Source organism: Oncorhynchus clarkii, chromosome 30 (assembly GCF_045791955.1).
Source record: "Oncorhynchus clarkii lewisi isolate Uvic-CL-2024 chromosome 30, UVic_Ocla_1.0, whole genome shotgun sequence".
In the NCBI taxonomy this organism is placed as follows: Eukaryota; Metazoa; Chordata; class Actinopteri; order Salmoniformes; family Salmonidae; genus Oncorhynchus; species Oncorhynchus clarkii.
In genome coordinates, this window is record NC_092176.1 from 18,345,172 (window position 1) to 18,358,264 (window position 13,093).

Below are 13,093 nucleotides of genomic sequence, written 5' to 3' on the forward strand. Positions count from 1 at the left end.
TATGGGTTACTCACCATAGCAAGTCCACCAGCCCTCCTTGCCTGGCGATAGCTGCTTTGACCCGACTGGCAAACTGGACTGCATCCTCGCCTTCCTGTTCAGAAAGGAAAACAAAGATGAAGACCAGGTTGACACACAAAGGGGACTGGGCCACCTGAGCATGCTGGAAAGGGTCTCAGTGCACATAATGTATGAAGGACCTATCCTATTCAATGGCTACAGCCACTAACGGGCAAAATTGGCATATTGTAGTATAGTATCAAGTAAATTGACAAACTGGGATATCAAATCAAGCACATTGCAATTCATGGGCCATGCATCAAGAGGACAGAAGAATCTCTAAAAATGGAGTGTTCTGATTCTGTGTGACTATGATCTCCAGGTTACAAAGTGACTGGAGAAGATGGCTGGTCCAAATGTCTGCACCAAGTACTAGTTTCCCTTCAAGCAGCAAGTGGAAAATGTATTCAAAGGGCAGGACACCTCTGAGGACCAGTTGGATCCCAGCCCAAGTTTCTTCAACTCTGACATTTAAAGAAAAATGTCCCAATCTTCCCTCCCTCTGCTTTCTACATCAAAATGGGACAGTCGTCGGTCAATGGCCAGGGCCACAAAGCTAGCCAACCCCTGCCGCTGAACATGTTGTTTTAGAAGTGGGTGGTAGTACTCAACTCTTTCCTGTTATTCATGAGCGAGGTCTGACCAAGTTCACATCCACACCCGGCTCAAAATACTAAAATCATTATACCAAGTCACACACAATGGTCATCCACAATCCTGGTACAAATTGCTTTGTCAAGCTCTGGTTGTGCAATCAGCATGAATGTACTGTGAAAGACAACCTAACATGAAACAAACCAACAAGTACATAAGCCAGCGCGTCTAAAGGAGGCAGCCATACTAGCATCTCAAAATACTGATTTGAATCATATTTCCTTAGAATCAGGGGTGGAAGCTGAGAGGCTATCAACTGTAAAATGAGATGAATGCTGATTTGAAAACCCACTGAGAGCAGGATTTATTTGCATCACCAAATGCAAACTCAGGGTAGCTTGAACATAACCTAGGTAAATCATGCCAGGCTAAGGTCAAAGGAAGGTGTGCATCATATGCATCCATTCAATATGACCTACTGGTGTATTGAAATGATAGATTGCACAATGGCAATAATATCAACCACATAAAACAGCTAACTTCAGGGAGGGTAGCTTGACTACACAAATGCTTTTTTATTTTACCAGGTAGGCTAGTTGAGAACAAGTTCTCATTTAGCAAACTACCAACCCTCATCACTGCGAGCAAACGACCACCCCTCATCACTGTCAAACGCTCCCTAAAACACTTCAGCGAGCAAGCCTTTCTAAACCGACCTGGCAGGGGGATCCTGGAATGACATTGACCTCATCCCGACAGTAGAGGATGCCTGGTTATTCTTTAAAAGTGCCTTCCTCACCATCTTAAATAGGCATGCCCCTTTCAAAATAAATGTAGAACCAGGAATAGATATAGCCCTTGGTTCACTCCAGACTTGTCTGCCCTTGGCCAGCACAAAAACATCCGTTCTGCATTGGCATTGAATAGCCCCCGTGATATGCAACTTTTCAGGGAAGTTAGGAACCATTATACACAGGCAGTTAGGAAAGCTCAGGCTAGCTTTTTTAAACAGAAATGTGCATCCTGCAGTACAAACTCAAAGTTCTGGGACACTGTAAAGTCCATGGAGAATAAGAGCACCTCATCCCAGCTACCCAGTGGTCTGAGGCTAGGAAACACTGTCACAACCGACAAATCCACTGTAATTGAGAATTTCAATAAGCTTTTCTCTATGGCTGGCCATGCTTTCCACCTGGCTACCCCTACCCCGTCAACTGCCCGGCACCCTCCACAGCAACCCGCCCAAGCCCCCACCATTTCTCCTTCACCCATATCCAGATAGCTGATGTTCTGAAAGAGCTGCAAAATCTGGACCCCTACAAATCAACAGGGCTAGACAATCTGGAACCTCTCTTTCTAAAAAACTATCTGCCGAAATTGTTGCAACCCCTATTACTAGCCTGTTCAACCCCTCTTTCGTATCGTCTGAGATTCCCAAAGATTGGAAAGCTGCCGCGGTCATCCCCCTCTTCAAAGGGGGAGACACTCTAGACCCAAACTGCTACAGACCTATATCTATCCTACCCTGCATCTCTAAGGTCTTCGAAAGCCAAGTTAACAAACAGATCACTGACCATTTTGAATCACATCGTACCTTCTCCGCTATGCAATCTGGTTTCCGGGGTGGTCATGGGTGGACCTCAGCCACGCTCAAGGTACTAAACGATATCATAACCGCCATCGATAAGAGACATTACTGTGCAGCTGTATTCATCGACCTGGCCAAGGCTTTCGACTCTGTCAATCACCACATCCTCATCGGCAGACTCAACAGCCTTGGTTTCTCAAATGATTGCCTCTGGTTCACCAACTACTTCTCTGATAGAGCTCAGTGTGTCAAATCTGAGGGCCTGTTGTCCGGACCTCTGGCAGTCTCTATGGGGGTGCCACAGGGTTCAATTCTCGGGCCGACTCTCTTCTCTGTAAACATCAATGATGTCGCTCTTGCTGCTGGTGATTCTCTGATCTACCTCTAAGCAGACGACACCATTCTGTATACTTCTGGCCCATCTTTGGACACTGTGTTAACTAACCTCCAGACGAACTTCAATGCCATACAGCTCTCCTTCCGTGGCCTCCAACTGCTCTTAAACACAAATAAAACTAAATGCATGCTATTCAACCGATCATTGCCCGCCCATCCAGCATCACTACTCTGGACGGCTCTGACTTAAAATACGTGGATAACTACAAATACCTAGGTGTCTGGCTAGACTGTAAACTCTCCTTCCAGACTCACATTAAGCATCTACAATCTAAAATTAAATCTAGAATCGGCTTCCTATTTCGCAACAACTGACCATCCTACGGATCCTTGACTTCGGCGATGTCATCTATAAAATAGCCTCCAACACTCTACTCAGCAAACTGGATGTAGTCTATCACAGTGCCATCCGTTTTGTCACCAAAGCCCCATATACTACCCACCACTGCGACCTGCACGCTCTCGTTGGCTGGCCCATGCTTCATACCCGTCGCCAAACCCTCTGGCTACAGGTTATCTACAAGTCTCTGCTAGGTAAAGCCCCGCCCTATCTCAGCTCGCTGGTCACCATAGCAGCACCCACTCGTAGCACACGCTCCAGCAGGTATATCTCACTGGTCACCCCCAAAGCCAATTCCTACTTCGGCCGCCTTTCCTTCCAGTTCTCTGCTGCCACTGACTGGACCGAACTGCAAAAATTACAGAAGCTGGAGACTCATATCTCCCTCACTAGCTTTAAGTACCAGCTGTCAGAGCAGCTCACATATCACTGCACCTGTCAATAGCCCATCTGTATACAGCCCATCTATCTACCTCATCCCCATACTGTATTTGTTTATTTTGCTCCTTTTGCACCACAGTATCTCTACTTGCACATCCATCTTTTGCACATCTACCATTCCAGTGTTTAATTGCCATATTGTAATTATTTCGCCACCATGGCCTATTTATTGCCTTAACCCCCTTATTTGACCTAATTTGCACTCATTGTATATAGACTTTGTTTTCTTTTTTTTTTCCTTCTGTATGTTTTGTTCATTCCATGTGTAACTCTGGCAATAAATAGGCTATAGTGGCGAAATAATTACAATATAGCAATTAAACACTGGAGTGATGGCGGTGCAAGTAGAGATACTGGGGTGTAATGGAGCAACATAAATAAAATGACAGTATGGGGATGAGGTAGTTGGATGGGCTATTTACAGATGAGCTATGTACAGGTGTAGTGATGTGAGCTGCTCTGACAGCTGGTATTTAAAGCTAGTGAGGGAGATATGAGTCTCCAGCTTCTGTAATTTTTGCAATTCGTTCCAGTCATTGGCAGCAGAGAACTGGAAGGAAAGGCGGCCGAAGTAGGAATTGGCTTTGGGGGTGACCAGTGAAATATACCTGCTGGAGCACGTGCTACGGTGGGTGCTGCTATGGTGACCAGTGAGCTGAGATAAGGCAAGGCTTTACCTAGCAAAGACTTATAGATGACCTGAAGCCAGTGGGTTTGGCGACAAATATGAAGTGAGGGCCAGCCAACGAGAGCATACAGGTCGCAGTGGTGGGTAGTATATGGGGCTTTGGTGACAAAACGGATGGCAATGTTATAGGCTGCATCCAATTTGCTGAGTAGAGTGTTGGAGGTTATTTTGTAAATGACATCGGCGAAGTCAAGGATCGGTAGGATAGTCCGTTTTATAAGGGTATGTTAGGCAGCAATGAGTGAAGGATGCTTTGTTGCGAAATAGGAAGCAGATTCTAGATTTCATTTTGGATTGGAGATGCTTAATGTGAGTCTGGAAGGAGAGTTTACAGTCTAACCAGACACCCAGGTATTTGTAGTTGTCCACATATTCTAAGTCATAACCATCCAGAGCAGTGATGCTGGACGGGCGGGCAGCGATCGATTGAATAGCATGCATTTAGTTTTACTTACATTTAAGAGCAGTTGGAGGCCACGGAAGGGGAGATGTATGGCATTGAAGCTCATCTGGAGGTTAGTTAACACAGTGTCCAAATAAGGGCCAGAAGTATACAGAATGTTGTCGTCTGCGTAGAGGTGGATCAAATAATCACCAGCAGCAAGAGCTACATCATTGATGTTTACAGAGAAAAGAGTCGGCCCGAGGATTGAACCCTGTGGCACCCCCATAGAGACTGCCAGAGGTCCGGACAACAGGCCCTCCGATTTGACACACTGAACTCTGAGAAGTATTGGTGAACCAGGCAAGGCAGTCATTTGAGAAAACAAAGCTGTTGAGTCTGCCGATAAGAATGTGGTGATTGACAGAGTCCAAAGCCTTGGCCAGGTTGATGTATACAGCTGCACAGTATTGTCTCTTATCGATGGTGGTTATGATATCGTTTAGGACCTTGAGCGTGGCTGATGTGCACCCATGACCAGCTCGGAAACCAGATTGCATAGCGGAGACGGTATGGTGGGATTCGAAATGGTCGATCTGTTTGTTAACTTGGCTTTCAAAGACCCTAGAAAGGCAGGGTAGGATAGATATAGGTCTGTAGCAGTTTGGGTCTAGAGTGTCTCCCCCTTTGAAGAGGGGGATGACCGCCGCAGCTTTCCAATCTTTGGGGATCTCAGACATTACGAAAGAGGTTGAACAGTCTAGTAAATAGGGGTTGCAAACATTTCGGCGGATCATTTTAGAAAGAGAGGGTCCAGATTGTCTAGCCCGGCTGATTTGTAGGGGTCCAGATTTTGCAGCTCATTCAGAACATCAGCTATCTGGATTTGGGTGACGGAGAAAATGGGGGAGGCTTGGGCAAGTTGCTGTGGGGGGCACAGGGCTGTTGACCGGGGTAGGGGTAGCCAGGTGGAAAGCATTGCCAGCAGTAGAAAAAATGTTTATTTAAATTCTCAATTATCTCGGATTTATCGGTGGTGACTATGTTTCCTAGCCTCAGTGCAGTGGGAGGAGGTGCTCTTATTCTCCATAGACTTTACAGTGTTACAGAACTTTTTGGAGGTTGTGCTACAGGATGCACATTTCTGTTAGGAAAGCTAAGGCTAGCTTTTTCAAACTGCCTGTGTATATTGGTTCCTAACTTCCCAGAAAAGTTGCACATCACGGGGGCTATTCTATGCTAATGCAGTATGCCATAGGATGTTTTTGTGCTGGTCAAGGGCAGTCAGGTCTGGAGTGAACCAAGGGCTATATCTATTCCTGGTTCTACATTTTTTGAAATGGGTCGTGCTTTACAGTATTAATTTTACTGGGGCTAGAGTGTGCTAATCAAATCATGTTCCAGCCATCATTAAACAACGCACAATTGCCAGTCAAAAACGCCACTGAGCTTAGGGTCTTGAATCAATGTCAAAGCAACCCTTAAGCCTTTTAGCGATATTTTCAAGAAGATGGATTTTAAAAAGAAAACGGTGAGGTTGTTCCCAGACTCACCTCTCTGGTCATGGGTGGAAGGTACCACACACTGCACACAATGGCCCAGCTGCTCATCATCCTCAGCAGGTAGTTGACCATCCCAAACTGGCTGCTGTTCCAGAAGGCATCTCCAAAGCGGGGGTCGTACTGTTGGGACAGGGACATCTGATTAATACTGGGAGACCGGTAAAAACATCACACGCAAGCGCTCACGACACACACTCACCTTGATGGCCACAGGGTAGACTGTGGAGCCAATCTCAAAGCTGCCTTTTTTAAACATCATTACTGAAGTGTTGTTGATGCAGGTGCCTATGGGGAAAAGTCAGTGTTAACAAATGGGGATAGGAAATTATATTAAAGCTAACTTATAGTCACATTTCCACAGTAGAAATGCAGTAATCAACACTACTGTAACTTGTGTTCAAAGCAGTAACTAAGGAAAAACAAAAACGACTCACCTTCGGGGAAAATGAGAATAGGAAGTTTAGTTGTGTCTTCTACATGATCACTCAATCTGCAACACAAGAGGTGTTGTAAGTGTACAGTAGAACTGGGCTATATGGACAAATCTATATCCCGATAAATTAACTGAATTCTCAAGATAGAACAATAAGTTTAACAATAACGTGCACCAGTTACTTTTGTATACTTGTAATTGCTACTACTACTTTGAATGTTGTAGTTAGCAATTGCCCAAATTAAAGACTTATTTCAAACTTCACATTTCTCTAGTATAGGCTACTTATCGTTATCAGTAAAATGTCTTCGATGAGTGGTCGGATTGGTTGGTGTCAAATTTGAGATTTATCGTCCCAGCTCTAGTGTACAGTATATTGATTAGATACAGCTTGACTAGTCTTTACCAATACCAATACACAAACACTAAACCCAAAATAGTCGTTAAATCAAAACATGGTCACAGTAAACCGTCAATGGATTTGTCAATTATCTATTTATACTTAACAAAAAAACGCAACATGCAACTGAGTTACAGTTCATATAAGGAAATCAGTCAATTTAAATAAATTCATTAGGCCCTAATCTATATCTTTCACATGACTGGGAAAGAGCGCAGCCATGGGTGGGCCTGGGAGTCCATAGGCCCACAAACTTGGGAAGCCAGGCCCAGCCAATCGTAATGAGTTTTTCCCCACAAAAGGGCTTTATTACAGACAAATACTCAGTCAAGGTGGCTGGTCTCAGACGAATCCGCTGGGGAAGACGCTAGATGTGGAGTTCCTGGCCTGGTTATATGTGATCTGTGGTTGTGAGGCCGGTTGGGCGTACTACCAAATTCTCTAAAATGACGTTTGAGGTGGCTTATGGTAGAGAAATTAACATTAAATTATCTGGCAACAGCTCTGGTGGACATTCCTGCAGTCAACATGCCAATCTCATGCTCCCTTAAAACGTGAGACATCTGTGGCATTGTGTTTGTATGGCAAAACTGAAAATTTTAGAGTGGCCTTTTATTGTCCCCAGCACAAGGTGCACCTACCTGTGCAATGATCATGCTGTTTAATCAGCTTCTTGATATGCCACACCTGTCAGGTGGATGGATTAACTTGGCAAAGGAGAAATGCTCACTAACAGGGATGTAAACAAATTTGTGCGCAAAATTTGAGAATAAGTTTATACATTCTGAAAATTTCTGGGATCTTTTATTTCAGCTCATGAAACTAACACTTTACATGTTGCGTTTATTTTTGTTCAGTATAGATTCTTTAGGTCTTAGCTAAGGTACAGCTGAGTTAGCCTGGCTGACACGACTAACGTGGTACACAGCGAGGTTGAGCTGTGCCCCACAGGTTTGCACAGGATTATTTTTTGTGCGTATATATTTGCTTAGAAATAGAGCGAGCTTTGATTGGTTCTCAAACTTCTTTTTTTTTTTTACAAGGGGATATACTTTTTTTGAGTGGGAAAGACTGAACCAACCAGTAAATGCACAGCCCCCTTTATAATTGACGCATCGTGCTGACATCAAGCAGCTTCCGAAACTCTAGTCAGGAGGACCGAGTTTGGTACCTACCAGACTCGAGCGGAGTGACTTCCAACCCAAAAGTGCAGATGTGCATTACTACCTTTTGGCCACTAGATGTCGGTCTTTGACTTCAGAGCGTTCAAACCAAATGTGTGGACAGGCTTTCACCATAGACTTCTGTATTACGCCCATCAAACCACCATGGATTTGCCCAACCTGGAATAGACGCACACAGGTGTGGTTTAACAAACATCTGATAATACAGGTCAACAATCTCACACCTGCCTCTTTAAAATACTATTTTAATTCTACATTTTTTGGTAAATTCTCAGTAAGAACATTTGAGAGCTTGCTTCTAAAATATTTTGTGTTATGGTAGTAAGTAGCACGCCAGTAACTTTCTAATTTGACACTAACTCAATGATTGACAGCAGTCATTCAGTGCTGTGGTAGGTAGCATTGTGTCTGACTGCTGTGCTGTTCATCATGGGCCTTACCATTGCATAGCAGCCATCACTGGCCAAGATGATGACGTCGATGGGTGAGGTGTGGTTGGCCACACAGATCCCTCCATTCTTGGGCTTGTTTTCACTGGGAGGATAGATAGAGAGAGAGAGGACAGGATGAGTATCAGTAAACAAGACATTATCAGGAAATGACCATTCCAGTGTAAACTAGATCCTAAGAAACCTGTGGATGATGGAAAATGGGTTTGAGGGAGAAGCCAGGCTCCCTCTCCCCTCCCTAATTAACATGAACGTGAGAGAAGACAAATGAGGTTGGCATTCAAAGCCTGACCCCCTGAGCATGTTGGACTGGAGTACGAGGTTACATTCAGGAGATAAATGGTGATTGTGTTGTATTGTTACCAAAACAGAGCCCCTCTTACACCACTTCAGTATTTTTTGCCCCCAGACTAGGCAGAAGAACATGCTGTAACAGGCCCAGCGCTATATGTAGATTCCTTCAGGGGACATAACCCATACTGAATACACCACATTCTTAGACAGTTTGGCCTATTAGAAACATGTTTATGAGCAGTTATTTTCATACCGATGGATAAGTCTTTGAAAACATTTGCACTTAGGGCTACTAAGTTATATGGAATTGTTTTAAGCAGGTCATACCAAGGATCATTCAGCTATTTGATTTTGACTTTAAAGACGCCTTGAAAGTATATTTTTTAAGTATGATAAATTAAATTTTGGGTCTTACTGCCATTAGCCCATACAAACATTGAATAATAGATTCACTACACGGAACAGAAATCTAAAAGGAAGTCTGTTCTGAAGTGTCTGTCCTATATCTGAAAGATGTTTAGAAAAAAAAATATATTTTTACATGTATTTTGGCACTAAACAGTCTCCATATTCGGAAAGTAGTCTTGGCCAAAGGTTTTGAGAATGACACAAATATTAATTTCCACAAAGTTTACTGCTTCAGTGTCTTTAGATATTTTTGTCAGATGTAACTATGGAATATTGAAGTATAATTACAAGCATTTCATAAGTGTCAAAGGCTTTTATTGACAATTACATGAAGTTGATGCAAAGAGTCAATATTTGCAGTGTTGACCCTTCTTTTTCAAGACCTCTGCTATCTGCCCTGGCATGCTGTCAATTAACTTCTGGGCCACATCCTGACTGATGGCAGCCCATTCTTGCTTAATCAATGCTTGGAGTTTGTCAGAATTGGTGGGTTTTTGTTTGTCCACCTGCCTCTTGAGGATTGACCACAAATTCTCAAATGGGATTAAGGTCTAGGTAGTTTCCTGGCCATGGACCCAAAATATCAATGTTTTGTTCCCCGAGCCACTTAGTTATCACTTTTGCCTTATGGCAAGGTGCTGTTATGGCAATCATGCTGTAAAAGGCATTGTTCGTCACCAAACTGTTCCTGGATGGTTGGGAGAAGTTGCTCTCGGAGGATGTGTTGGTACCCTTCTTTATTCATGGCTGTGTTCTTAGGCAAAATTGTGAGTGATCCCACTCCCTTGGCTGAGAGGCAACCCCACACATGGTCTCAGGATGCTTTACTGTTGGCATGACACAGGACTGACGGTAGCGCTCACCTGGTCTTCTCCGGACAAGCTTTTTTCCGGATGCCCTAAACATTCGGAAAGGGGATTCAGAGAAAATGACTTTACCCCCGTCCTCAGCAGTCCAATCCCTGTACCTTTTGCAGAATATCAGTCTGTCCCTGATGTTTTTCCTGGAGAGAAGTGGCTTCTTGCTGCCCTTCTTGACACCAGGCCATCCTCCAAACGTCTTTGCCTCACTGTGCGTGCAGATGCACTCACACTTGCCTGCTGCCATTCCTGAGCAAGCTCTGTACTGGTGGTGCCCTGATCCCGCAGCTGAATCAACTTTAGGAGACAGCCCTGGCACTTGCTGGACTTTCTTGGGCACGCTGAAGCCTTCTTCACAACAATTGAACCGCTATCCTTGAAGTTCTTGAGAAGTTAAATGGTTGATTCAGGTGCAATCTTACTGGCAGCAATATCCTTGCCTGTGAAGCCCTTTTTGTGCAAAGCAATGATGACAGCACATGTTTCCTTATAGGTAACCATGTTTGATAGAGGAAGAACAATGATTCCAAGCACCACCCTCCTTTTGAAGCTTCCAGTCTGTTATTCGAACTCGAACAGCATGAAATAGTGATCTCCAGCCTTGTCAACACTCACACCTGTGTTAACGAGAGAATCACTGACATGATGTCAGCTAGTCCTTTTGTGGCAGGGCTGAAATGCAGTGGAAATGTTTTTTGGGGATTCAGTTAATTTGCATGGCAAAGAGGGACTTTGCAATTAATTGCAATTCATGTCATAACATTCTGGAGTATATGCAAATTGCCATCATACAAACTGAGGCAGCAGACTTTGTGAAAATTGATATTTGTGTCATTCTCAAAACATTTGGCCACGACTGTATGTCCACATTGTTAAGTTATAGCTTTATTCTAAAATTGATTGAGAAAATAAATATTTAAATTGACAAACAATACCCCATAATGACAATGAACAGGTTTAGAATTTGGCAAATTTGATAAAAATAACAGAAATACCTTATGTACTTAAGTATTAGTCCCTTTGCTAGGAGACTTGAAATTGAGCTCAGGCGGATCCTGTTTCCATTGATCATCCTTGAGATATTTCTACAACTTGATTGGAGTCCCTTGATGGAGATGGGAGAACCTTCTAGAAGGACAACCATCTCTGCAGCACTTCATCAAATCAGGCCTTTATGGTAGAGTGGCCAGACAGAATGCACGCCTCAGTAAAAGGCACGTGAACAAGATTTTCTGGTCTGATGAAACCAAGATTGAACTCTGAGCTAAATGTCAGGTGTCACGTCTGGAGGAAACCTGGAACCATCCCTACGGTGAAGCATGCATCATGCTGTGGGGATGTTTTTCAGCGGCAGGGACTGGGAAACTACTCAGGATCAAGGGAAAGATGAACGGCGCAAAGAGATCCTTAACGAAGTCCTGAGCGCTATGGAGCAGACTGGGGCCAAGGTTCACCTTCCAACAGAACAATGACCCGAAGCACACAGCCAAGACAAAACAGGAGTGGCTTCGAGACAAGTCTCAATGTCCTTGAGTGGCCTAGCCAGAGCCCGGACTTGAACCCGATCAAACATCTCTGGAGAGACCTGAAAATAGCTGTGCAGCAATGCTCTCCATCCAACCTGATAGCTTGAGAGGATCTGCAGAGAAGAATGGGAGAAATGCCAAAAATACAGGTGTGTCAAGCTTGCAGGCTGTAATCGCTGCCAAATGTGCTTCAACAAAGTTCTAAGTAAGAGGTCTGAATACTTAATTTTTTTATATAAATGAGCAAAAATGTCAACCTGTTCTTGTTTTGTCATTATGCGGTATTGTGTGTAGATTAAATATTTTTTCCCCCCACAATCAATCAATCTCAGAATAAGGCTGTAACAAAATTTGGGTGAAAAAAATCACGGGGTCTGAATGCACTGTACTTCCATTATTTATTTTGGCCGTTCGTGAGTCTTTCCATAGAGGGGTCATAATAGTTTATAGGCCAAACTGCTCGGACATCACAGACAATTTCGAGAAGTCTCATGGTCTGACAAACACTGCTCACTGTTACCTTTGACAGCAGATGCAGAAGTGGGATTTATTTAATTATGCTAAAACAGATTTCTGCCGGGTGCGAACATCGGGTTTTTAATGCCTGAACAATGAAGGATTTGCTGATGTTTCTCTGGCACTAGTGCCTTTAGTGACACCTAGCCTGGTAAAGTCCGTGGCAGCAGTTTGTGCTGGGTTCCTCTCAGGGTAGTCTACCCCAGACCTAGATTAAATGTGATTGCCTTGTTCAAATCACCAAACAGGCAAAGCAACAATACAGGACTATGATCAAATCCTACTACTCCGGCACTGACACTCGTTGGATGTGGCAGGGCTTGCAAACTATCACGGATTACAAAGGGAAACCCAACCGCGAGTTGCCCAGTGACTCAAGCCTAACAGAAGAGCTAAATGCCTTCTATTCTCGCTTTGAGGCCAGCAGCACTGAACCATGCATGAGAGTGCCAGCTGTTCCGGATGACTGTGTGATCACGCTCGCAGTAGAGGATGTGAGTAAGACCTTTAAACAGGTATAATTCACAAGGCTGCAAGGCCAGACGGATTACCAGGACGCCTACTCAGAGCATGCTCTGACCAGCTGGCAAGTGTCTTCACTGATATTTTCTACTGCTCCGTGACCTAGTCTGTCATACCAACATGTCCCAAGCAGACAACCATAGTCCCTGTGACAAAGAATGCCAAGGTAACCTGTCTAAATGACTATTGCCCTGGAGCACTCACATCTGTAGCCATGAAATGCTTTGAAAGGCTGGTCATGGCTCACATCAACACCATCATCCTAGCCACCCTGAACCCACTCCAATACCAACTCAACAGATCCACAGATGACACTATTGCACTCCATACTGCTCTTTGCCACCTATGTGAGAATGCCGTTTTTTGACTACAGCTCAGCTTTCAACACTATAGTGATGAGCTTGGAGGGCACTAAGCTAAGGACCCTGGGACTGGACACCTCCCTCCACA

General features: G+C 44.1%; 1 protein-coding gene across 1 annotated transcript in view; it reads right to left on the bottom strand.

Moving 5' to 3' along the window:
• The window catches only part of LOC139389808 (glycerol-3-phosphate acyltransferase 4-like), a 34,450-nt gene that overhangs the window by 3,681 nt on the left and 17,676 nt on the right, over window positions 1–13,093 (bottom strand). The window contains exons 7-12 of the mRNA XM_071136772.1: window positions 8,509–8,602; window positions 8,112–8,227; window positions 6,486–6,541; window positions 6,251–6,336; window positions 6,043–6,171; window positions 15–94 (exon numbers count right to left, since the gene is read on the bottom strand). Of these exons, the coding sequence (XP_070992873.1) occupies window positions 15–94; window positions 6,043–6,171; window positions 6,251–6,336; window positions 6,486–6,541; window positions 8,112–8,227; window positions 8,509–8,602 (561 nt within the window). The remainder of the gene's footprint in view (window positions 1–14; window positions 95–6,042; window positions 6,172–6,250; window positions 6,337–6,485; window positions 6,542–8,111; window positions 8,228–8,508; window positions 8,603–13,093) is intronic.